The following is a 26,122-nucleotide window of genomic DNA, read 5'->3' as shown; positions in this document are numbered from 1 at the left end:
TATGTAATTGATAGAAAATACAAAATTAAACCCAAAATCAATTTTGACACTATGACACAAAATGAAACAGAAAAAATGTAAACATAACTATTGAAAAATATAGTAACATGTATGAAATACGTACATATATATATATATTGTATAATATACGTATATATATATATATATATATATATATATATATATATATATATATATATATATATATATATATATATATATATATATATATATATATATATATATATATATATATATATATATATATATATATATGTATGTGTGTGTGTGTGTGTGTGTGTGTGTGTGTGTAATTGTAATAGCTGCAATGCCCTCTTAACTTCTCGAAGTCTTCGAGCTTTTTTGGACACGCTTGTCATTACAAAGTTTAAAAGATCCAGAAGTGCAAGTAAATATGAAGATATTATGATGTCAAAGGGAAACGAACCCGGGTTCCATAATCGAATCCGGGTTCGTTTCCCGCTACCGGACATCATAATATCTTCATATTCCTTGCGCTTGGATCTTAAGGCTTAGTAGTGATAAGCGTGTCCAAAAATCGCGAAGAATTCGAGAAGATGAAATTACATATGTATCTTAAAAAGTGACCAGTAGATTCTACATATATACAGTATATATATATATATATATATATATATATATATATATATATATATATATATATATATATATATATATATATATATATATATATACACACATACACACACATAAACGCAAATTTGAAGTCAAGACACTAGTAGAACAGATCACTGCTAAGAATTAACCTTTTAAAAAAAACAAATATAACAAAACATAAATTTCAAACTTGAAGCTACACAGGCATTGCATATAGCTAAAGCAGAAAGAAAAAATAAAAAAATAAAAAAATGACTAAAACAAGAAGTGACTCACCTTAGTAATGGTAAAGGTAGCAATACGAGGAAGGTGCCGGAGCGTGGGATAGTAGAAGGAATGTGCCGGATGGTTGGGATAGAGACTCGTGATCCGGAAGATCTTCTCCGGAGGACTCGTTGGCCAGTTCGGTGACGTGAAGGTGAGGCCGTTGTCCGTTCCAGCGTCCATGGGGTCCACCTGGAATCGTATCCGAAAAAGGGGGGTCGTTAAAAGGTGTTCGTCAGGCATAAAACAAAGCCCCCATTAGGGGGTTAGTGCCGTCAGTGCACCTCACGCGGTGCACTGTAGGCAACACATCAGTTTCTTAGCAGCGTCCTTTCGGTCCTTAGCTGCAGCCCCTTTCATTCCTTGTCACTTCACCTCCATTCATATTCCCTTTCTTCCATCTTGCTTTCCACCCTCTAACAACAATTGTTTCAACATTTTTTTTCAGCGTTGAATGACCTCGTTGGTCCCAGCGCTTGGCCTTTGGCCTAAATTTTACATTCGAATTCCAGTCTATAGAACAAAGGCGTCAAGCTTCATTTTACAGAACCAAGTTTATGGTAGAAACTGTAGAATTGCTCTTAGCTGTAAGATGTCTGGAAAATATTCAAGTGCGGGATATAATACAGCGTCTTTGTTGCTTCACGAACTTTTTGCTTATCAGAAAGGCCAGATGTTGGAGGGGGCTTAGCAAGGCTTCTTAACATGTTCCTATTACACTTTTACCGCTTTTTTGGGGGTCTGGCCTTTCTGATAAGCAGTAAAGTCCATTAAGGAACAAAAACCCTACATTATAGGTTGCACTTGAATTTTTCTAGATATCCTACAGTATTTTCTAGATATCCTATAATATTTTGTAGATATTCTACAATATTTTCTAGACATCCTATAATATTTTCTAGATATTCTACAATATTTACTAGATGTCCTACAGTATTTTCTAGATATCGTATAATATTTTTCAGATATTCTACAATTTTTTTTAGATGTGCTACAATATTTTCTAGATAGCCTCAATATTTTCTAGATACCCTGCAAGATTTTCTAGATATCCTACAATATTTTCTAGATATCCTACAAGATTTTCTAAATATCTTACAAGATTTTCTAGATACCTTAAAATATTTTCTAGATATCCCACAGCTAGCCTAATAGCAATTATACAAACTCCCACCCTAAACTAACCTGCACTTTACACATTGGACTCAATTTAAGAGATATATGTAAAAATGTATCACATGTAAAATGGTAGCATAGGGAAAGATACTCATAGTGCGGTAACTGAAAAGTGCAGGAGTCCGGTAAGTTGAGGTTACTTTATAACAGCGAGCGAGTTATTTTAGGCATCTGTGACAGTGGTAGTATAGTACGTCAGGTTCTGATATCAAATCAATCAATTAGTGTCTGCAGATTTATTCCATTGGGCGTCAGTTTTCCGTTACAGTTTTACGATTCGTTGCACTTCTATTGTACTCTCTCTCTCTCTCTCTCTCTCTCTCTCTCTCTCTCTCTCTCTCTCTCCTTCGGTTCTCAAGGTATTACTGATAGCACATTTAAGCAATCTCAAGTTCATTCTTAAGCCAGAAAGAGACAGTTTAATCTCTCTCTCTCTCTCTCTCTCTCTCTCTCTCTCTTGAGCCAGTATTACTGATACATTTTAATTTCAAGTTCGTTCTTGAGCCAGAAAGGAACAGTTTAATCTCTCTCTCTCTCTCTCTCTCTCTCTCTCTCTCTCTCTCTCTCTCCTTCGGTTCTCATGGTATTGCTGAAAGCACACTTAAGTAATCTCAAGTTCGTTCTTGAGCCAGAAAGGAACAATTTATCCCATTGTACCTCAATTAACTTAAGTAGTGACGAAGGTACCTGCAATTTAGACAACTCAGATGTGGGATCGTAGCCTTTTGCGGCAATTGTAAGAAGGGAGAATTTAGAAAAACAATATTTGTGGGCGGTTAGTGCTGTATTGAAACAAATATCATTTAATTATAACAAACAAACAAATAATGGAGTAGCTTGGACCTGGTTGACATCATTATCTTCCTCTCCTGAGTGGAATCTATATATATATATATATAATTATAATTATTTATATATATATATATATATATATATATATATATATATATATATATATATATATATAAATATGTATGTATATAGATATATGTCTGTATGTGTGTGTATATACATTATATATACATATATATTTATATATATGTATATATGCACTTACATATATATATACATATATATATATATATATATATATATATAGTATATATATTACACACACACACACATATATACTGTATATATATGTATATATATATATATATATATATATATATATATATATATATATATATATATATATACACACGTACAGTATGTGTGTGTTTATATTGTGTATCTTGACAAACAATGGTAATACTAACCCACCTGTTTTAATGTACCCTTCATTGATATTTTGTTCACTTTAAATGAACCCAGATGATATTTAATAAGTTATCACAGCCTTTCTAATTATACATGATTATTGAATCTCGTCCTACGAAATCTGTACAAAACATTATTTCCTTAAATTCTGTCTAATTAATACCATGTTTGTTTTTCCTTGTACAGATAATGTACATATATATATATATATATATATATATATATATATATATATATATATATATATATATATACATTTATATATATATGTATGTATGTATGTAATGTATAAGTTTATACACATATATATATATTATATATATAGTATATGTGTATATATATATATATATATATATATATATATATATATATATATATATATATATATATATATATATATATATATATATATATATAGTATTTCTATAATCGATCACAAAATAAAAATGAAGTTAAACTTATGATTCCAGATCTCATGAAATATGATAAACGCAACGAGCTATCATAGTCATTTCCAAAATCACTCTTAATTACATTACGTCCAAAAGCGTTATTCCATTTAAATGTCATATATTATTTAGATGTCCTCTGTAACCCCAACATAATCGGTTAATTCTACTTTGACTCAAATAATGAAACGTGATAAATTAAAATGACTGAATTCGCATTCATTTGGGCAATGGAAACATTTAGTTCATTTACTTGCGTAAATTTTGTTCCTCTTGAATATTTTCAATTAATCTTTTCTCCATTGCTTAAGTTTTAAATTTACGAGACTTTCGTTTACTTGTCATATTCATATATTCATGATTTTTAATTTTCAGCTTTCTGCCTTCTGCATTTTCTTATTTACTGCTTTTTCTTCATGTTCACAAATTAATTATTCTCATTACTTATCACTCATCCTCTTATATTTTCCCGTTGCTGTCCTTCACTTGACATGTATCATTGCCTTGATTTTTCTGAAGGTAATAAAAATCGCAGGTCGATTATTCTTCCTGTTTTATATTATTTTTTAATGTCCTTATTTAGTTTCTTCTCTAAAGATCTTTATGGAAAAAACTTCCATATTTTTTCATATTCGCTTTATTTAGCTCATTCTCTTGGCAGATGTTTTTAGAGAAAACCACTTCCACATTTTTTTTCTATTCGCCCCATTTAGCTTATTCTCTAAAAATATTCTTAGGAAAAAAATTCCATATTTTTTCTATTCGCCTTGGCTTATTCTATAGAAAATGTTCTTGAAAAAAAAAAAACACTTCCATATTTTTGTATATTCGCCTTATTTAGCTTCTTCTCTTAAGATATGTTCTTAGCAAAAAAAAAAAAAAAAAACTCGATCTGTATAGGAGCATACCAGATTCAGTAATGCCCATTCCTTGCTCCCCCTTCTAGATGTCGAATTCGTCCTCCTCGTCTTCCTCCCCTCATCCCACCCCCACCAACCTCTCTAGCGCTCAGACATTCATTCAAGCCTACCCCGCTCCCCCCTTGTCTTCTAGATCTCGTCCTCGCCCTCCACCCTCCCCTCTCCCTCCCTTCCTCCAACCACCATCCCTAGCCCCACCAAAGGGAACCTCACACCTGCCCATTTCATCCCTTTGCCGAGAGAGAGAGCGGGCGTCTTGTACCTCCATTCACAAGCAAATTAAGCGAGTTATGTCGACATGACGTATCCTCGTGAGAGAGAGAGAGAGAGAGAGAGAGAGAGAGAGAGAGAGAGAGAGAGAGAGAGAGAGAGAGAGAGAGAGATATTTTCACGCTACTCTACGAAATCTGACGAATCCCTGAGAGAGAGAGAGAGAGAGAGAGAGAGAGAGAGAGAGAGAGAGAGAGAGAGAGAGAGAGAGACACGTTCACGCTACTCTCTACGGAATCTGACGTATCCCTCATACGAGCATAAATAAGGGACAGATTACCTCAGATTAGAGGCAATTTGCCTCCTACAGCCCTCTGCTAAGGGGCTCTGTACTGGCCTCGTCCGTTTTTGATTCTGTCAAGGGGGAGAGGAGGTTTCACGGTCTCTGAATGCTGGGTATTATTACTTCTTTTTACCTCTTTTGCCTCAGCTTTTATTTTTTCATATGAGGTTTTATTTTTTTTATGTGCACCTGACACACCAAGTGCTTGCTGGCTCTGTGATTGTGATTAAGATCTCTCTCTCTCTCTCTCTCTCTCTCTCTCTCTCTCTCTCTGTTCTCTCTCCTGACTAGTGTTACATTATTTAGTAGTATCAGTCTCTTGATCAGCAAACACATTTCAATGATATACACACAAATACATCTGTTATATATATATATATATATATATATATATATATATATATATATATATATATATATATATATATATATATATATATACATATATATAGTATATTTATATACATATATATATATTATATATATAAATATATATATATATATATATATATATATGTATAATATATATATATATATATATATATATATATATATATATATATATATATATATATGTGTGTGTATATGTATAAATATACAGTGTATATATATATACACACATATATACATATACATATATATATATATATATACATATATATATATATATATATATATATATATATATATATATATATATATATATATATATATATATATATATATTATACGTTAGAGAGAGGTAAGAGAGAATGAACTCGCATATAGTTTAAGCATACGTACATAAAGTACTAAGCGAAATAATCAGGAAATCATAAGCAGTCAAGTAAGGAATGACAGAAACCAGAATGAGACACATACCTGGATCTTGACGTTATCCACCCAGTTGCCATCTTCGCATAACTCGAAACTATCGACTCCGACGAACCAGTCAGGGGAGGGCACGATTTTCGATATGAGGGAGATCTGAAAAGAGAGAAAATAAAGTGGAATTAGATCATGAGAAAGTACAAAATCTTTTGCGTGAATAACATGGAATTAGGTCATATTTATTAAAAATCGCATGAGAAGGCACAAAATCTTTTGCGTGAATAACATGGAATTAGGTCATATTTATTTAAATCGCATGTGAAAGTACAGATCTTTTGCGTGAATAAAATGGAATTAGGTCATCTTCATTAAAAATCGTGTAAGAAGGTACAAAATCTTTTGCGTGAATAACATGGAATTAGGTCATATTTATTAAAAATCGCATGAGAAAGCACAAATCTTTTGCGTGAATAACACGGAATTAGGTCATGTTCAATATAAATATCGGCTGAGAAGTATTTGGCAATATCGAATCTCTGCAGCTATTCGTCCCTATTCATGTGTTTTCATCTGGCAATACTGTTAATAATGTAAACTGGATGGAGGTATTCAATTAAGGCTTCTATGGAATGAGGTCATATCAATCAAACATTGTCTGAGAGTGTACAAAACTATTAATTTGTGGCAATCCTGTAAGAATAAGGACAATTAAATCAAAATTATTTTCAGTCCAAAGGTCGAAAAATATATTTAAGTTTATCAAAAATTAAAGATCGTAAGAGGAGAGTATATATATATATATATATATATATATATATATATATAATTGTGTGTGTATATATAAAAAATTAAAGATTCGTAAGATATATATATATATATATATATATATATATATATATATATATATATATATAGTATTAGTTATATACATATATATATATATATATATATATATATATCTTTATATATTTATGTTAAGAATCTTTTAATTTGTCTTTGTGTTGTGTGTGTCACAAGGTAAGGGAGAAATCTTTTGTAAAAATGTAAAAGAAAGGAGTTCAGCATACCTAACAGGATTAAGGATTGCAATGTTAATGTAAAATAGCAAGAATAGTTTGTTGTGAAAGCTCCTTTTTATAGAATTTAATCTCACTAATCCCTCATACTTTCAAATGAATTTTTTCCACGAGAATAGTTTCCCCAGGATTTTTTCCCCAAGAAATTTGTTCCCGAGGGTTTTTTACCGAGAATTTTTCCACAAGAATTTTTTCCCCGAGAAGTTTCTTTGTGTTGGTTTTAGAGTTGGCACCCCGTACAGAATTTTCCATCGAATTCTTCCTTAGCAACACGTTCATCGCAGGAGATAGATTACTTTCATTATTTTTTTATCTCTTACTTAATCCCGTAATATTCGAAGTTAGTTTATCTCTTTGTTTAACTCTAGCTGTACCCAGTCGGGGGTTAGTGCCGTCAGTGCACCTCACACGGTGCACTGTAAGGCAGTACTTAAGGTTCTTTGCAACGCCTCTTCGGCCCCTAGCTGCAACCCCTTTCATTCCTTTTATGGTAACTCCGCTCATATTCTCTTTCGTCTCTCTTACATTCCTCAACCCTCTCCTGACAATTGTTTCATAGTGTAGGCTAACTGCGAGGTTTTTTTCCCGTTACATCTTTAAACCCCTTTTTACTCTCTTTCAGCGCTGAATGACCTTATAGGTCCCAGCGCTTGGCCTTCGGCCTAAATTTTATACTCCAGTTAATTCCTCGTGGGTGTTCTACCATCATATTAAGTCCTCTTTATAAGGAGTTCTAATCTCCTATTTTATTGTTTTTCTTACTTCTTATCTGATTCTCAGTCCCATTTCATTATTTTGGTCCTAACCTCCATTTATGTGTCAGTACAAGTTAATGTAAACAGAGCATAAGATGTTACGCTATTTATTTGTATCAGCCTCGTAATCAAAAGACTCTCTCTCTCTCTCTCTCTCTCTCTCTCTCTCTCTCTCTCTTCATCATGTATAATTAGACTTTGACGTATACGAAGCGTGAGATGTTACGCTTTTTATTTATGTCAATCTCTTGATCAGAAAACACTCACACACACACGCACGCACGCACAATCTCTCTCTCTCTCTCTCTCTCTCTGTCTCTCCTAGCCATTCTGTAGTTTTATTCTTTCTGCAGTTCCCCTGTGTACCATGCTCTCTTTTTTTCAAGATATTGGTTGAATTGTGTTAAAAGGGACTAAAAGAATTGTCTGCAAAGGTTTGTACTGTACCAGAATGCAAACAATACAAATAAAAAAAAAATATTCAGAATTTTATCCTGCCTGTTATTCAAAAGGTAGTGTTATGTTTTCAAAAGTTAGTTTTGTTTTCAATCAGAACGATTCTGTATTTCGTCACCGTTGTGTCTTCATTCGAAGAAAATATAAAGTAATATTTTGTTGTTAATTGTAAATATTTATCGCTGAAGATTCTGCTTTTCATCAAACCATATTCTTACGTTTATCCTTTTTATCCCCCCGCCCCCGTAGTAGAGTTAGTGCCGTCAGTGCACCTCATGCGGTGCATTGTAGGCATTGTTAATGTTCTTTGCAGCGTCCCTTCGGCCCCTAGCTGCAGCCCCTTTCATTCCTCTTACTGTACCTCCGTTCTTATTCTTGTTCTTCCATCTTATTTTCCTCAACCCTTCCCCAACAATTTATTCAGTGTTAAAAAGTTAAGCATATCTTAGTTTAACCAGACCACTGAGCTGATTAACAGCTCTCCTAGGGCTGGCCCGAAGGATTAGATTTATTTTACGTGGCTAAGAAACAATTGGTTACCTAGCAACGGGACCTACAGCTTATTGTGGAATCCGAACCACATTATAGCGAGAAACGAATTTCTATCAACAGAAATAAATTCCTCTTATTCTTCACTGGCCGGTCGGAGATTCGAACTCGCGGCCAGCAGAGTGCTAGCTGAGAACGGAGCCCACTCTCCCAACGAAGAACTGATTCACAGTGCAGCTGCGAGGTTTTCCTCCTGTTACGCCTTTCAAACCTTCTTAATGTCAATTTCCCTTTCAGCGCTGAATGACATCATAGTCCCATTCCTTGGCATTTGCCCTAAATTCTATATTCTATTCTACTCTATTCTTTTTATTCCATGTTTCTTAAAAATTATAAATCTAGAGCTATCGTTTCAGTCATTCAAATTTTCCAGGCGACTATTTTTCGATCACGTTACTCTCTTTCTTTATTCCTTTCTGCTCGTTTATCAGATTTTCCCTTAACTGCGGAAAACATACGAATAAAAGGAATAAAAGCCCCACCAGCTGTGAGCGGCTGTGAGCGAGCGAGTAGTGTATGCACCGACGAGGACCAATAACTCAATCAATCATCACACAGGCTGACAGCGGGAGGGGTGGACGTTCCCCAGAGAGACTAATGCAATCAGGGTACACTAAAGTGCCATCTATCGGCCAAGTTAATAACTTACGGTGATCTTAACTCGACTAGAACCACGATTTCTGTGTGTCTCTGGTCAAATTTCGAGGTGCGATCTCTCTCTCTCTCTCTCTCTCTCTCTCTTCTCTTCTCTCTCTCTCTCTCTTTCTTCTTTCTCATTTTTTTATTGGTGAGTCAGAAGTGGTCATATAAACACACACGTTATATATATATTTATATATATATATATTATATATATATATATATATATATATATATATATATATATATATATATATATATATATATATATCACAAAAATGTATCTGACCACTCTGACTCCAATCAAAAATCAAAAAGAGAGAGAGAGAGAGAGATACAGGATTATATGCGTAAATTACCAAGCTCACATACTTATTATGTTATCAACGAGCGTTTGAGGAGGCGGAAAGACAATAATGTAGCTGACTTGACTCCATAATTACCCACTCAAACACAGCCATACTGAGCTCAAATGCCTCTTTTTGACCACCGTCTTAAATATATTCCTCCATCTTGATTTACGTGGCTAAGAACACTTTGTTCTTCGAAGGAAAAGAGAGCGTAAATAAGCAGAGAACATCGCAATTACCGGCCACTGAGCTTGTCCGAATGAGGAGAACAGCCATCATCATTCCCAAATAGAGAACGCGGCTCTGAGCACTTGCTTAGGTTAGGTTATGGACCAGCAATTGAAACCTTCATTTTTCAGACCCTTCGGTTTTGTTGTTTTCTTGTTTTAGTTGTTGTTCTTCCCGTTGTTGCTAGGTCAGAAGGTGTTGTTGCTCGTTGATGAGTCAGAAGGTGGTGGTGTTTGTTGTAGATCAGAAGGTGGTGTTGTCTGTTGCTTGGTCAGAAGGTGGTGGTGTTCGTTGCAAGGTCACAAGCTGTTGTTGTTTGGCGCTATGCCAGATGTTGTTTGTCATTAGGTCAGAAGGTGGTGTTGTTTGTTGCAAGGTCATAAGCTGTTGTTGTTTGGCGCTATGAGAAGATGTTGTTTGTCACTAGGTCAGAAGGTGGTGTTGTTGTTTGTTGTTGCTAAGGCAGAAAGTGTTATTTGTTGCTATATCAGGTGTTGTTTGTTGCTTAGTCAGAAGGTGGAGTTTGTTGCTATGTCAGAAGGTGGTGGTGTTGTTTGTTGCTAGGTAAGACGGCATTGTAGTTTGTTGTTGGGTCAGAAGATGGTGGTGTTGTTTGTTGCTAGGTCAGGAGCTGGTGGTAGTGTTTGTTTCTTGATCCGGTGTTGTTGTTTGTATACTATACTGCACGAGCTATGAAAATAGTATCAGTGAAACGGGAGCGTTTGGGGAACGCAAATCTCCGCCAAAGCTGAGCAGCTCTCACCCCTCCTTCCCTCCTGAATTTCCTCTTATCAAGATCCGGATGGGATGTTGGAGCCCACCCATCCACCCAAATCCTCACCTTAACCTCCTCCACCCCTTCCACAATCTCCCTTCCGTTCCGCGACGCTAGCCGACCTCCTCCTCCCCCTCCTCCTTCTTCTTCTTCTTCTTTTTCTTCTTCTTCGTCTTCTTCTTCTTCTTCTTCTTCTTCTTCTCTACGTTCAGGTCTCTAACCCATAAGACATTTTCATGATTGCATCTGTTCTTGTTTTCTTTTCTTTTTTTTTATAAATAGCGTTGTAGTACAAAGTTTCATATTCGAGTTCGAGTTTATGATCTAATAATAATCTATTATAATAAAATCCGAGTGGATCTTGTTTGTCCGCCCCGGGTGGGGGCGGGGTAGGTAGGCGATCGGGGGAAATAGGGGAGACATGACACATCCACCCTCCTGCTCCGTGCAGCGTAGCGCGCCATCAAGCTCGTATTGTAATGATCTAATAATAATATTTTAACATTAATATTGTACTTTTATTGTTAATGTAATTGTTATTATTACAGCGATAAGAATAATTATTGTACACATAATGACATTATTTTACCGTACTACTCCCCATATCATCATCATTTTTATTATCAGACCACAATAACACTATTGTCACCATAACTACTGTTATTCCCTCAACAATATTTTTAACTTCAGCGTCACGATCACTGTAATTAACACCATTAATTTTATGTCTCTTTAACTGTCGCTATACTCCCTTTAATACTATACAGTCTTTACTTTATTTTGAATGCCATCAAATTAATTAGTGGCGCAAAGCATATTCATTGATCTATAACAAAAGCTTTACAGTGAACAGATGTTTTTCCTAAGCTTCCGGTATCAATAAAGACGATAGTACCGACGCCTATTATAGGAATATTAATATTGTTCCTCATTTGTCACTGGAATTGGAATGTTAAATTTAGGCCTAAGGCCAAGCGCTGGGACCTATGACGAGGTCATTCAGCTCTGAAAATAATGTTGAAATAATTGTTAGGAGAGAGTGGAAAGTAAGATGGAAGAAAGAGAATGCAAACGGAGGTATAGCAAAAAGGAATGAAAGGTGTTGCGGCTTGGAGCCAAAGGGACGCTGTAAAGAACCCTTAAGCAGTGCGCCAAAGTGCACCGCGTGTGGTGGACTGATGGCACTACCTCCCTACGGGGTTTCTTTTATATCTTCTCCAAAAGATTATTCAAAATGGCGAGTTTCCTCTCCACAACATTACTAATCGTAATTTAGAGACTATCTTACCGTCATCTCTAAACATTATTGTAAAATGAAAATTTCCATTATTGTCATTGCCGGAGTATTTGAGGTGGTGCGTTTTACTCGTCTCGCTGACTGCAATAATCTCAGTCGTTTTGAGGTGTCTAGGGAGTCAAGATTAGCAAAAAATAGTTTTCTCCTGAGCTATAGTTTCAGGTCATTTAATTTCGCTCACATCTATTTCATTTTCACTTAATAACTAATGTATTAATTTATTTCATTCTTACTTCACATTAAACATGTAACTGTTCTCTTTTGTTGAAACTTCTTTATAATTATATATATATATATATATATATATATATATATATATATATATATATATATATTTGTGTATATATATATTATTATATATATATATATATTTGTTATATATATATATATATATATATATATTATATATATATATATATATATATATATATATATATATATATATATATATATATATATATATATATATATATATATATATATGTTGTTTAGAAATTACATAATAAACACACTTCAGTAAAATCATTTTTTTTATTTATATTATATAATTGATTATATATATGTATATATCAGTATGTATATATATATATATATATATAATATATATATATATTAATATATATATATATGTATGTATATGGTATATGTGTTTATAATTATATAAAACACACCAGTAAAATGTTTTTATTTATATTAATTGACAATATATAAATGTATATATATATGTATATATAATTATATATATATATGTATATATATATATGTATGTATATATATATATATAAACACCACATAAATCGAGACCACAATATACCCACTGAATAGGAAAACTGAAACATTATGCTGAATGCTTGACTTCGTTCTCGAAGATAATCTTCGTTCTCCTTGAGGCTTTGCAGATTCTCAGTATCTGCGCCCAAAGCTTTCTTTTTCATGCTCTAATGGATTATTCTTCCCTCCCCCCCCACCTCCCACCACCTCAGAGCTCTTCTGCATTCGACTAAACATTACCAAATCTTTGGTTCTAATCTCTTAATGGATTTATCACGAAACCGCCTTGAATTATGGTGCTGGCGTAAGGCTTATTGAAAAGCAGAAGCATCTTCCATCTTACCTAATGCTTCTTGTGTGTGTGTGTGATTTTTTTTTTTTTTATTGAGAGAAAATTTAAGCTTTACCAGATCTGTTCAGTAATTGGATGGGTAGCCACTGATGATGTCCCAGGAAATCCTCTTGTCTTTTGTAGAGGTATGGGCATGAAGCTAGCAACCTCATCCCAGAAAGGAAGGGCAGTCCAATTAAGACCCTATGTCCAGATCAAAGAGGACGGTTGAATGTAACTTGCAACATTCTTCAGGAGTCTGATATGAGCGGCAACCAGTCACTTGAAGGGCCAGGAACCCAACAGATTGAGTCTTCTGAGAGTATGAGACAATTTTCTTTAACTTTAATATTTTTATAGATACAACAATGGACATTGCTCTCAAGAGTTGTTAAACCTATTCTCCTGCTAGGTACTTGCCTCATAAACTCCATAGTACATAAATTCTTTCAACGTTTATTTTTTTTTAATATTCCTCATATATTGTACATTTGAAAATCAGTCACATATCTTGATTCCCGTAGAGCGGGTAATACCGTCAGCGCACCTCATGTGATGCACTGTAGGCTAAGGTTCTTTTGCCTCGTCCCTTCGGCCCCTAGCTGCAACCCCTTTCATTCCTGTTACTGTACCTCCGTTCATATTCTCTCTCTTCCATCTTACTTTCCACCCTCTCCTAACAATTGTTAGGTTTTCCTCCTTTTACACCTTTAAATCTTTTTCAATCTCGATTTCCCTTTCAGCGCCGAATGACCCCATCATAGGTCCCAGCGCTTGCTTGACTTCTGGCCTTAATCCTAGATTCCATTCCATTAAACCACATCTCGATAACATATGCGATTGGTGCCTACTTAAAACAATATACTGTGTTTGTGTTTTCTTTTTCGGCATTAATACAAACATTCATAGTCGACTGCTGGGCAGAAACGATGACTCTATTACATGTTCAGTGGGCGTCAAATCGTTTAAGGCGATGTGACGACTTCTAAGGCGATGACTTCATTCCAAGTCGCAGTTCCAAAAACGTATGAAAATGACATCACGCGAGCGAGCGAGCGTCGGCACGGCAAAAGCCTCTCTTTTTTAAGATCGAGCCGTTTTTACGGATATTATGTAAATAGCGCCGCCGCCGTCTATCTTCGACGAAGCATGAGAACGAGATGCTTAGGCTAGTGTGCAAAAAAAAAAAAAAAAGATAGTTGCTTTACTTCGATGTTGGAAAAAAAGAAGTCGTTTTACTTCGAGGTTGAAAAAAGAAAGTCGCTTTATTTCGAGATGAAAAGAAGTCGCTTTATTTCGATGTAAAAAAAGGTCACTTTACTAAGTGAAAAAAGTCGCTTTATTTTATTTTTTTAATTGTTTTAGATTAAAAAAAAGGCAGTCGTTTTACTTATGTCTTAAAAAAAGAAAGTCGCTTTACTTCGAGGTTGGAAAAAAGGAAAGAAATTCGCTTTACTTCGAGGTTGGAAATAAAAAAGGAAAGAAAGTCGCTTTACTTCGAGGTTGAAAAAAAAAGTAAGTCGCTTTACTTCGAGGTTAAAAAAAAAGAAAGCCGCTTACTTCGAGGTTAGAAAAAAGAAAGTCGCTTTATTTCGAGGTTCGAAAGATATATATACTCATTTTTTTTTAAAGGAAGGAAAGTATCTTAATGTCGAAAGATACACTCCTTTTTTCTTGTTTTTTTTTTTTTTTTTTTTACGGGACGAAAGGATCTTTCATGGTGAGAAAATAAGGAATAAGTGTGTAGGTGCCTGTGTGACCTGGGGGTGGGGGGAAAGTTACATCTACGGTTGATGTCATGGTTAGCAATAGATATAGAAGGAGGGGAAGGGGGAGGAGAATAGGGGAGGGATAGGAGGAGGATAAGGGATAGGGATAGGAGGAGGGTAAAAGAGAGGAGGAAGTAGGGGAGGAATGGGAGGAGAGAAAGGGGGGAGGTAGGGGAGGGATAGGAGGGGGATAAAAGGGAGGAGGAGGTAGGGGAGGGATAGGAGGAGGATAAAAGGGAGGAGGAGGTAGGGGAGGGATAGGGGAGGAATAGGAGGAGGGTAAAAGGGAGGAGGAGGTAGGGGAGGAATAGGAGAAGGGTAAAAGGGAGGGATAGGAGGAGGGTAAAAGGGGGTTAGGTAGGGTGGGGATAGGAGGATAGTAAAGGGGAAGAGAGGAATAGGAGAGTAAGGGGGAGTGGAGGGGAAGAGGAAGGGGAAGGGGGGAAAAGGAACAGAAATATAAGATATGCTCATTCAATTTGCATCTTCTCCTTTTGGGTGTAATCGAGGGCATAAAACTTGCTCTGAATTCTTAAGGACTTTGGGATCGTCTTCCCATCCCCCTCCCCCCCCCCCGTGGGACCCACATCCGTGTTTGTTTGTATGTTTGTTTACTTGTTTGTTTGTTTGTTTACATTCCTGCAGGGGAAAGAAAGTTTGGTCCCTTGCGCAAAATATTTTCATTTTTATATCCGAGACTTTATTAGTCTGGCCATTGACCCTGACTTTGGCCTAGGGGCATTAGACTGACTGACTAACTGACAGACTGACTGACTGGCTGACTAACTGACAGACAGACTGACTGGTTGACTGACACTAACTGACTGACTTAGGACAGACTGCTGACTGACCCACTGACTGATTGATTGATGACAGGCAGACAGACAGACAGACTGGCTAACTGACTGACTGACTGCCTTGAGTGACTGATTAACTGACTGACTTGACTGACTGACTGACGATGGACAGACAAGAAGACTGACTGACTGACTTGATTGACTGACTGACAGTGGACAGATAGACTGACTGGTTGACTGACGGCAGACAGACGACAAACAGACACTCAGACTGACTGACCAACAGACAGAGAGACATTTAGACCTACTGGCTGACTAACAGACAGACAGACACATTCTCACTGACTGACTGACTGACGACGGACAGACAGACTGATCAACTGACTGACTGATTGACTGACTGACTGACAAACAGACAGACAGACAAGCACCATCAATCGTAAGCAGCCTGTATGGAAAATGACACAGATTGAGAATTTTGTTGTTAGATTAAATTAGCCTTGCACCACGACGGGCTCTTGCTCCATAGGCTGCTCATATGACGAGAGAGAGAGAGAGAGAGAGAGAGAGAGAGAGAGAGGAGAGAGAGAGAGAGAGAGAGAGGAGAGGCCGCCCAATTTATATTCCCATGATATACAGTGGTAAAGCCTCCACTATGCCCGGAGGGGGATGAACTAATATTTTCTTTCTTCTCTCTCTCTCTTCTTCTTTCTTTCTTTCTTCTCTCTCTCTCTCTCTCTCTCCGCCCATACAAATAACCATGTAGGGTATATCTAAGCAGGTGTCTGACAGAGCTGGCCAAAGTCAGGATGAAGTGCAAATGAAAACGGATTGGTGGAGGCGGACGGAGCATCCCTGGAGTGTTTCGTCTTTTTTTTTTTTTTTTTTTTGCTGAGAGAGAGAGAGAGAGAGAGAGAGAGAGAGAGAGAGAGAGAGAGAGAGAGAGAGAGAGAGAGAGAATGCCCACAAACAATAAACAAGGAAGACAGAAATGAAAGCTGTAGCGGAAACAGAGAGAGAGAGAGAGAGAGAGAGAGAGAGAGAGAGAGAGAGAGAGAGAGAGAGAGAGAGAGAGAGACTAGACTAGACTGGTAGGTAATAGAAGGAAAAAGAAAGAAATCTCCTGGAAAAGAGAGAGAGAGAGAGAGAGAGAGAGAGAGAGAGAGAGAGAGAGAGAGAGAGAGAGAGAGAGAGAGAGAGAGAGAGGTTGATATTATAGAGTTGCTTCGTCTGCAAACTAGTGGTTTGAGTCGAGAGGGCTATTACATTTCGAAAAAAAAATAATAATAAACGAGTAGCCTTTCTCTAAGACAGGTCCTGTTAAATAGGATGGCTGCACAATTTGAGTTAATTTTATTTAGAGTTCTTAATCTTCCTTATAATTCTTTTCTCTTCACGTTTATATTGGCCAATAATCGTATACAATTAACTCTAATAATAATAATAATAATAATAATAATGATAGTAGTAATAATAATAATAATAATAATAATAATAATAATAATAATAATAATAATAACTGACAAAATCAAGAAGAAAGTATCACTCATTGATGTGGCAATACCATGGACACCGGAGTAGTTGAGAAAGAAAGAGAAAATATTGATAAGTATGAAGACTGAAAACCGAAATAAGAAGGATATGGAATATGCCAGTGAAACTGTACTCATAATCATAGAACACTAGCATGATCCCAAGATCCCTGAAAAGGAATCTGAAAACTAGATGCCGAAGTAGCTCCAGGACTCCCAGAAAAGTGTGCTAATAGAACGCACACATAGTGAGAAAAAGTGATGGACACCTAAGGAGGCAGGATGCAACCCGGAACCCCAGACTATAAAAACCACCAAGTCCGAATAGGATGACTGTGATAGACCAAAAAAAAAAAAATAATATATATATATATATATATATATATATATATATATATATAATATATATAGTATAATAACTAATAACAATATAAACTCAGTACAGAAGTCTGGATCTTGCTCATCAGTTCGTGAGTCTTTGACTGAAAAGCGAAAAAAGACAGGGATTTAAATCCCTTGTCTGAAGGCCCAAGTATGAAAGAAGGGATTTAAATCCCTTGTCTGAAGAATCAAGCATAAAAGAATCACTCGTATCAAAATACCAGCTATTTGAACTGTAATTTTTATTGCACTAAAATGTTGAATTCTTTAACGTGAATCAACGTTATTCTGTATCTTCCAACACACACTTTTCTATTTTTCTCGTGATAATAAACACAGCAAACATATGCATCATATTTCTGTCATTCTCTAAATTTTTAATTATTAAAATTAAGACATCTTTTACTTAAAGTCGTCAAGTTATTTTTCGTAAGTAAGCAAAATATTTGGAGAAAAATTGAAAATAGAAACATGCTCGATTATAAGTAAACAAAATATTTTGGATAAAAATGTAAGATCATTTATTTAAAATAATCAGATTACTCGTAAATTGAAAGTAGACATTTTTATCGTTAAAACCAAGCAAAATATTTTTAGTTACTCAGACACTTGAATCGAAATTAGAAATTTTTCAGGAACAAAAACTTGGCAGAATTAATCAAGATCAAAATCCGTTCAAACTAAAATCAATAAAAATTTCAGGAACAAAAACTTGGCAAAATTATTTAAAATTAAAGTTCACCAAAACATCTTAAACTACAAAAAAACAAACTTGTCGTATCTACTCACCCTAGAATGATTTCCATCGACGAACACCTGGGAATGGGTGTCCCCCACCCCCTGGGATATGGGTGGGGTGATGAACGTGTCCAAGACGCCCTCCTTGAGCTGTGCAACGGCCACGTACAGAAAGGAAAAAGAAAGAAAGAAAAATATGAGATTGTATTCAGTTTGGTAAATGAGAAATGGGTGTAATCTTACTACATAAAAAATGAAAAATCATTATACATTTAAACTGCTTGAGACGACACCAAAGAACTTGGTCGTTTCTGTGCCTGACTTGTAAAAGACATCAGTCAGAGTAATCTGTTAGTCAAATCGACTTTAGGTGTTTTGAAATATGGGTTGCCAGAGGTTGACGTTAACATGATCAATTCAGTAGTGTGGCTCAGTATATTGCCTTTCATATTCCTATTTTCGGATAGGCCGCTCAAATTTTGGGTTACCCGATGGTTTTGATTTATATTTTTATAATTAGTTAATAAGCGTATCAAAAAAAAAAGAAAATACGCTAAAATATGATGCTTAAAACGATTAAAACCACGTGGTTGCTGTTGAATGAATGTTATTGATTAAGTTTAAATAAAATAAAACAGGTCTGTTGTCTCGTAACTGTACAATTCGGTTCGCCTTATATTTAAAAACTAGTTACCAAACGAAATGAACATTCAGAACATTAAAATGCATTTAATTATTTAGTATAATGAAAGACTTGAAATGATTTAATACTCTGAAGACACAATAGGAAATGAAAAAGCTTAGCAAAAGATTTCAGAATACCTTTAGTGTTTACATCCAATCTTCAGAATAACTACTCGATTCATCATGCGAAAAAGGATTAAAATTGAAGATAAAATTATCTCATTGCACTTTGCAAAATGCAATAGTTACTGTCCGGTAAAGTAACCCGTTTGGTGCAGTATATAAGAACACTTTACTATAGTGAGACTGCATATGTATAATTATTCATGTGCCACTATAATTATTAGCTAACTTACCCATGAATTTACCCAAGCTTAAGTAAACGTAGGCAAGAATTGGTTAATATAGGCACATTTTTGAAAAAAAAGAAAAAAATGACGACATATTTTCTTTATCAGTCGTATAATTGTTTCGGTAATTTTTGGTATGCTTAATACCTATCCTAAGCTAGCTGGTATGATATGAATTTGGTTAAATTAGGTGTTTAGTTTGTCATATAAAATAAATTCGGCTGACCCAGACAACTCAGTTTACTGTTATATATATATATATATATATATATATATATATATATATATATATATATATATATATATATATACACATATACATACATACACACATATATATGTATATATATATATATATATATATATATATATATATATATATATATATATATATATATATATTACATACATATACATACATATATACATACATACATACTGTAGACATACGGGCTTTTCATATGGAGCTTGAAAATACAAACAAAAAGAGATGAAAATGAGGAGTTTTTATACGGAGATTGAAAATACAAACTGAAAAAACTGGAAACGAATACGAAGAATCATATTGATGTTTGAATACAATTTTCTTTTACGATATCACAAAAAAAAAAATTCCTGTTTTGCTATTAACAATAAAAATTTAATGCGAGAATCGAATGGTCAATGAGTATTGATAAATTCTTTACAAATTCTATACAAATTCTATACAATAGCAGCATGAAAACTCCGCGTTTTGACAACGACAATAACAATAAAATATCAGCATAAAAATCTTTATTTTTGAAGCAGAAAAAACAATGTAATCAATACGAAAACGCAATTCAACAAACTGCAGCACATTATGCACTTAATGTACACATTTTCCGCTTTAAAACACAAACACGAAAGTGGTTCAACTAACAGCCTCGTCTGGGTTTTGAAGAGTAGAACTGTTCCAGTAGAGGGTATGATCTGAAACTGGAATGTTCATTGGGTACGGTATTTGATATACCGTCATAGAAAGCTAGATATGTGTTTTGTTTTTTTAAGCTTCGAGTGAAAACTCGCCATATGCCTTTTGAGTTCGACATAGAAAATGGGAACTAATCATAGAAAAATGGAACTTTCACAGAAAACGGGAACTTGGCAATGCCTTCTCCGTACCGAAACGTTATCCGTTTATCTGTTTTTGCCCGTATGTTGGAAGGCGGGACGTGGTGTGTGGCCTCAAAACAAGATTTTCTTTAATCTTTTGCCGATGATGTTTTCGTAAAGGCGTGAGAAGATCGCACGGTGGAAATGCTGCTGTTGTTGTTACTTCTCACGGTAGAGACAGAAAAACAAACTAATTTTAAACTAATAAATAATCTTCTTGAGGTTTAAAGACGTCCCTAACTCTTTCTGATTAACCTTCATGCCTTTAAGAGGCTATTTCAAGACTCTCAAGAGCATTTTAGGGATAGTAAGGGCAAGTACCATCGGCCTTTGCATAAAGAAATGAAGAAATGGACGCCGAACGCTGTTTGACTGTCAAGAAAATGCGTTTCAGACAAATAAGTAAATGATTATATAAATTATATATATATATATATATATATATATATATATATATATATATATATATATGTGTTTGTGTGTGTGTATACTGTATATATATATATATATATATATATATATATATATATGTATATATGTATGCATATATTATATATATATGTGTGTATATATAATATAATAAATATAAATATATATCCATATATATATATATATATATATATATATATATATATTATATATATATATATAATTGTAAACATCTCTCTTCCAGATATTCGGTATACAGTCAACATTAGGTCGCTGTATCCATATCTAATATATCTTGTAACCGCTGTTTTTTTTTTGTGTTAAGTCTCTTTTAACCAGAATATCAGAAAAGTCAACAGACAACTATCGTCGTAACAGTGACGCCGTTGACAGCAAGAGAAATGTGCGTCTAAACAAGGATACTTGGAGTTAGTCGCGCTGCAAAATCTTTTATATCAAGACTGACTATAATTTGATGATAACATCACTATCGACCTTTGAAACTTAAAAAAAAAAACAAACAAACAAATTCGAGTAACAAATAAATTTGGAAGCACAAACACTGCAGAAGGAGCATGACGCTCCGAAACTGTTTATGATTTAAATATATTTGTTCTCCGGTTTGAACAATTATATTTAGAAGCACAAACACTGAAGAGGGAGCATAACGCTCCGAAACTGTTTGTGCTTCTATATATATTTGTTCTCCAATCTGAACAATTATATTTAGAAGCACAAACACTGAAGAGGGAGCATAACGCTCCGAAACTGTTTGTGTTTCTAAGTATATTTGTTTCTCATTTTGAACAAATATATTTCGAAACACAAACACTGAAGAGGGAGCATAACGCTCCGAGAATGTTTGCGCTTCGAAATACATTTGTTCTCCAATTCGAACAAATATATTTAGAAGCACAAACACTGAAGAGGGAGCATAACGCTCCGAAACTGTTTGTGCTTCTAAATATTTGTTCTCTAGTTTGCGTATTTTTTTTTAAATGATTGCGGTTATCCCGCGTAAGTTTTATAACCGCTAATGATAACGTGCGTCCACAGGGCAGAACCGAGTCATTGCTGAGATTACCATCATAAGTTGGGTACGAAAATGCTTTTGTATTTTTCAGCGGGTTTTGAATTGCGTTGTCCGGATGGACAGACAATTCACAGCAGGGCACTGCTTCTAATTATAACTCTCGTTTCGAGAATCGCCCGGGAGTGTAATTCAGCGAAATAGTCGTTGATTGCAGTACTCATACTCTGTCCGGCGGATTTTTATTGCTGTTAGCACAGTTAGCCACATTTACGCATTGGGAGACTGAGACAAGGCAATATAAAGGATTTGGTAGACGGTTTGTCATAAATTGTGAGGCGCATTCTTGCTAGTTGCAAACAAATATGGATATCTTTTTTGTGTAATATTGATTGTATGGCTTATGGTGTCAGTCAGTCTGTATAATATAGACCGTATGGCTTATGGTGTCAGTCAGTCAGTATAATAGAGATCGTATGGCTTATGGTGTGAGTCCGTCAGTTTAATGTAGATCGTATGGCTTATGGTGTCAGTCAGTCAGTATATAGATCTTATGGCTTATGGTGACAGTCAGTCAGTCTAATATAGGTCGTATGACTTATGGTTTCAGTCAGTCAGTATATAGATCTTATGGCTCATGGTGCCAGTCAGTCAGTCTAATATAGGTCGTATGACTTTGTAGTCAGTCAGTATATAGATCTTATGGCTTATGGTGCCAGTCAGTCAGTATAATATAGATCGTATGTCTTATGGTGTCAGTCAGTCAGTAGAGTATAGATCGTATGGCTTATGGTGTCAATCAGCCAGTATAATGCAGGTCATATGGCTTGTGGTGTCAGTCAGTCAGTATAATATAGATCGTATGGCTTATGGCGTCACTCAGCTACTATCGTGGTGCCAGTCAGCAGCTAATGTGTTGTCGATGAATAAATCCTATGTTTGAAAGCAACAGTTCATGTGTTGTCAACTAGCAACTCATAAGTTGTCATTCAGCAGCTCTCTTGGCGTCAGCCAACACCTCATAAGGTCCACGAAAGATCGTATGTAGCAAACCAACAATTTATGTGGTGTTAAGCAGCAACTCATTTGTTGTCATTCAACAGCTCACATTATGCTGGTCCACACCTCATAATGAGTCAGTCAAAACAATCGTTTTCTTAGTCAACAACTCATATGTTGCAAAGCAGCAGTTTATGGGGTGTCAACCAGCCAACCCGTATAGTGTCAGTTATTAGCTCATGGTGTCTATCAGCAACTGAATTGTTGCTAGTCAGCAGTTCGTATATTGTCAGTCAACAACTTCAGTGGTGTCAGTTCGTATTGTGTTAACTAAGAACACAAATGGTTTCTGCCAAAAACTCCCGTGGTGTCAGTCAGCAAGTCATAATGGTGTCTACTGTTATTATTATTATTATTATTATTATTATTATTATTATTATTATTATTATTCAGAGGATGAAACCTATTTATAAGGAACAAGCCCATCACAGGGGCCATTGACTTGAAATTCAAACTTCCAAAGAATATGGTGTTCATTCGAAAGAAGTAACAGAATGTAATGGGAAATACAGAAAGAGGAGATCAGTTATTAGAAAAACAGATAAATTAACAAATTAATAAATAAATAATAATGTAAGTAAAACATGAAGAGTAAAATATTAAAATACAAGTTGAATTGTATTATGGAAGTAATGCATTGTATCTTCGCTTGAACTTCTGAAGTTCCAATTGCACTACGTCCTTTGGGAGGCTGTTCCAGAGTCCAGTGGTGTGGGGAAGAAAGTTCCCCTGGAACTGAGAAGTTCGACAGCGAGGCACATTTACTACTACTGTAAAACTCTACCAAGACTTAAGTAACAACTCTTATTGTGCTTGCCAACAACTAATCTGTTCTCAGTCATAGTAGAATATTGGAAAGCTACTGCTTTTTAAACTCGGCACCTAATTTCCATAAATATCTGAGGTGGTCATTTCCCAGATTGCCATTTTCGTATGATTGTGAGGCTGGGACTTCTCTTACTTGAATTTTAACAACCCCATTTTTTTCATTTATTTACTTGCCGTTAGTTATATTGATTCAGTTTTAAGCAAGTTTCTGTTAATTAAAAATTAAAATTGTATAATTATTATAAGTAATAATAATAATAATAATAATAATAATAATAATAATAATAATAAGGAAGAAGGCCCTATCTTAGTGCTGGTGCCCCGCAGGAGCCCAGCTTTCAGTCATATTACTGTTCTCCCAAGCGAAGGACAAGTGCGGGCCATCTCCATCTCCCTTGCATCATTATGTCATCTGCTTATTGAACTTCTTCATTTCCTTTATGGTATCATTTTTAATTCTGTCCTACCATCTGACTCCTAAGAATTGTCTTGAAGCTTTATTCTCAAAGCGAACTAAGCTTTTAGATATAGTTTCATAGTCATGTCATGATTCTTGTTTGTATAACAGGAATTTCGGTCTAGTTGCTTCCAAAATCTCATCTAGCCTCTTTTAGTCTTATACGCAATTCTGACTCAATAAAGCCCGTAATTTATATCACTGTTCCTAAATATTTGCAAGACTCAACCCCATTTTTCTTCTTTCCATCTAAACGTATTTTATCGTTTTGTGCATCCTTTCCCATCTTTACTTCTATTTTACTTGGATTTATTTTGCGTCATATCTCCATAGATATGCATTCTGTTGAGCAGGCTTTGTAAATTATGCGGTTTTTGCTAATTCAAAAAGCATCATTCGCATATTCTGATTTTCTGAGGTTTCTATTGTTAGACTAATCCAAAATTACTACTTTCTCATTGTAAAATCTATGAGAAAGAGAAACAACAAAGGTGAAACAATATTCCCCTGTAGCACCTCACAATTTATTGCAATATTCACTTGATGCGGATATACTTTTCCTGGATAATTTATAATTTAACGGGAGCGCCATCATGCTGCAAGGTCTATAATACTGGTCTGTGAATGCTGTCTTCAGAACGGTTTTTATTTTAAATACTCATTGTAGCGTAATAAGTCTAAAGAAGTTAACATAGTACATTTTCCCACGTATGATCTTTGGGAATGTTATGTAGGACCTCCCAAACAAGGAAATTAGAAGATAAAATTAATAGAAAACAAAATTTGTGTAGGTGAAACGGTCATAGTTTATGTGCCCTTTTCCGGGACCCTTTGGTAATGAAAACATTAAAAAATACTCAAAGTAGCGTGAGTCTTGAAGTGGAGAAATAAGTCCATAGTTATGTATATGTACATATATTTAAAGATAAATCTGTAGAGTAAGCTTTCGGGAAACTGTTCGATTCCCCCTCTTCAATCAAAGAACAAAGGGAATCGAACAGTTTCTTGAAAGCCTTCTGTACAGATTTATTTTTAAATATATGTACATATACATATATAACTGTGGATTTGTTTCTCCAATAAAAATATTGCAAACTACGAAGAGAACTTCCTCACCTGGGCATTCTGTTCGATGAGGTCGCTGCGTCCCGTCTCCGCAAAAGTTTTGATGGCTGCATCCGCCACTTCCCCTGCCCGGAACAGCACGTATTGGCGACCGTGACTCATACCTGTCGAGAAGAAAAAAGGAACGAGATTTTAATAAGGTTATGATCCATCGTAAATTTTGTAAAATAAATAATCAGCATTTCATGATCAGTTACTGCTGCCGTGCCGGGTCTGCGGTGGGAGGTTGAAACCAACATTCTTTGGAAGCTTGAATTTCAAGTCAATGATCCCTGTGTGCTTGTTCCATGTGGATAGGTTTCATCTACTGAAATAATGATAATAGTTTGATAATATTGTCTGTTATTTGCCGCTAAGTCTGCGCCGAGCTGCATCTTGTAGAAGTATTGGAAGGTCAGTCTTCTGTGGGGTCCCTCTAATGTATTAGAGGTTGTACGCTGGGGGGGTAAACGCAAATTAAATGGAACATAAGGACATTCAATGTCATAAATGTCTGAATTGTCAGACCAAT

At 35.1% G+C, this 26,122-nt stretch overlaps 1 protein-coding gene and 1 long non-coding RNA gene across 3 annotated transcripts in view; one reads left to right on the top strand and one right to left on the bottom strand.

The window, feature by feature from the left end:
* Window positions 1-26,122, bottom strand: part of LOC136833401 (spondin-1-like) — a 280,634-nt gene that overhangs the window by 12,180 nt on the left and 242,332 nt on the right. For both annotated transcript variants that reach the window (XM_067095505.1, XM_067095504.1), the window contains exons 2-5: window positions 25,603-25,715; window positions 18,567-18,665; window positions 6,123-6,227; window positions 916-1,095 (exon numbers count right to left, since the gene is read on the bottom strand). In XM_067095505.1, coding sequence (XP_066951606.1) covers window positions 916-1,095; window positions 6,123-6,227; window positions 18,567-18,665; window positions 25,603-25,715 — 497 coding nt within the window. The remainder of the gene's footprint in view (window positions 1-915; window positions 1,096-6,122; window positions 6,228-18,566; window positions 18,666-25,602; window positions 25,716-26,122) is intronic.
* Window positions 1-26,122, top strand: part of LOC136833402 (uncharacterized) — a 132,177-nt gene that overhangs the window by 5,124 nt on the left and 100,931 nt on the right. The gene's annotated exons all lie outside the window — the stretch shown is intronic.

The sequence above is a fragment of the Macrobrachium rosenbergii genome, chromosome 51 (assembly GCF_040412425.1).
Source record: "Macrobrachium rosenbergii isolate ZJJX-2024 chromosome 51, ASM4041242v1, whole genome shotgun sequence".
Taxonomy (NCBI): Eukaryota; Metazoa; Arthropoda; class Malacostraca; order Decapoda; family Palaemonidae; genus Macrobrachium; species Macrobrachium rosenbergii.
The sequence above is the reverse complement of the archived record's forward strand: the minus strand, read 5'-3'. Positions and strand labels throughout refer to the sequence as shown.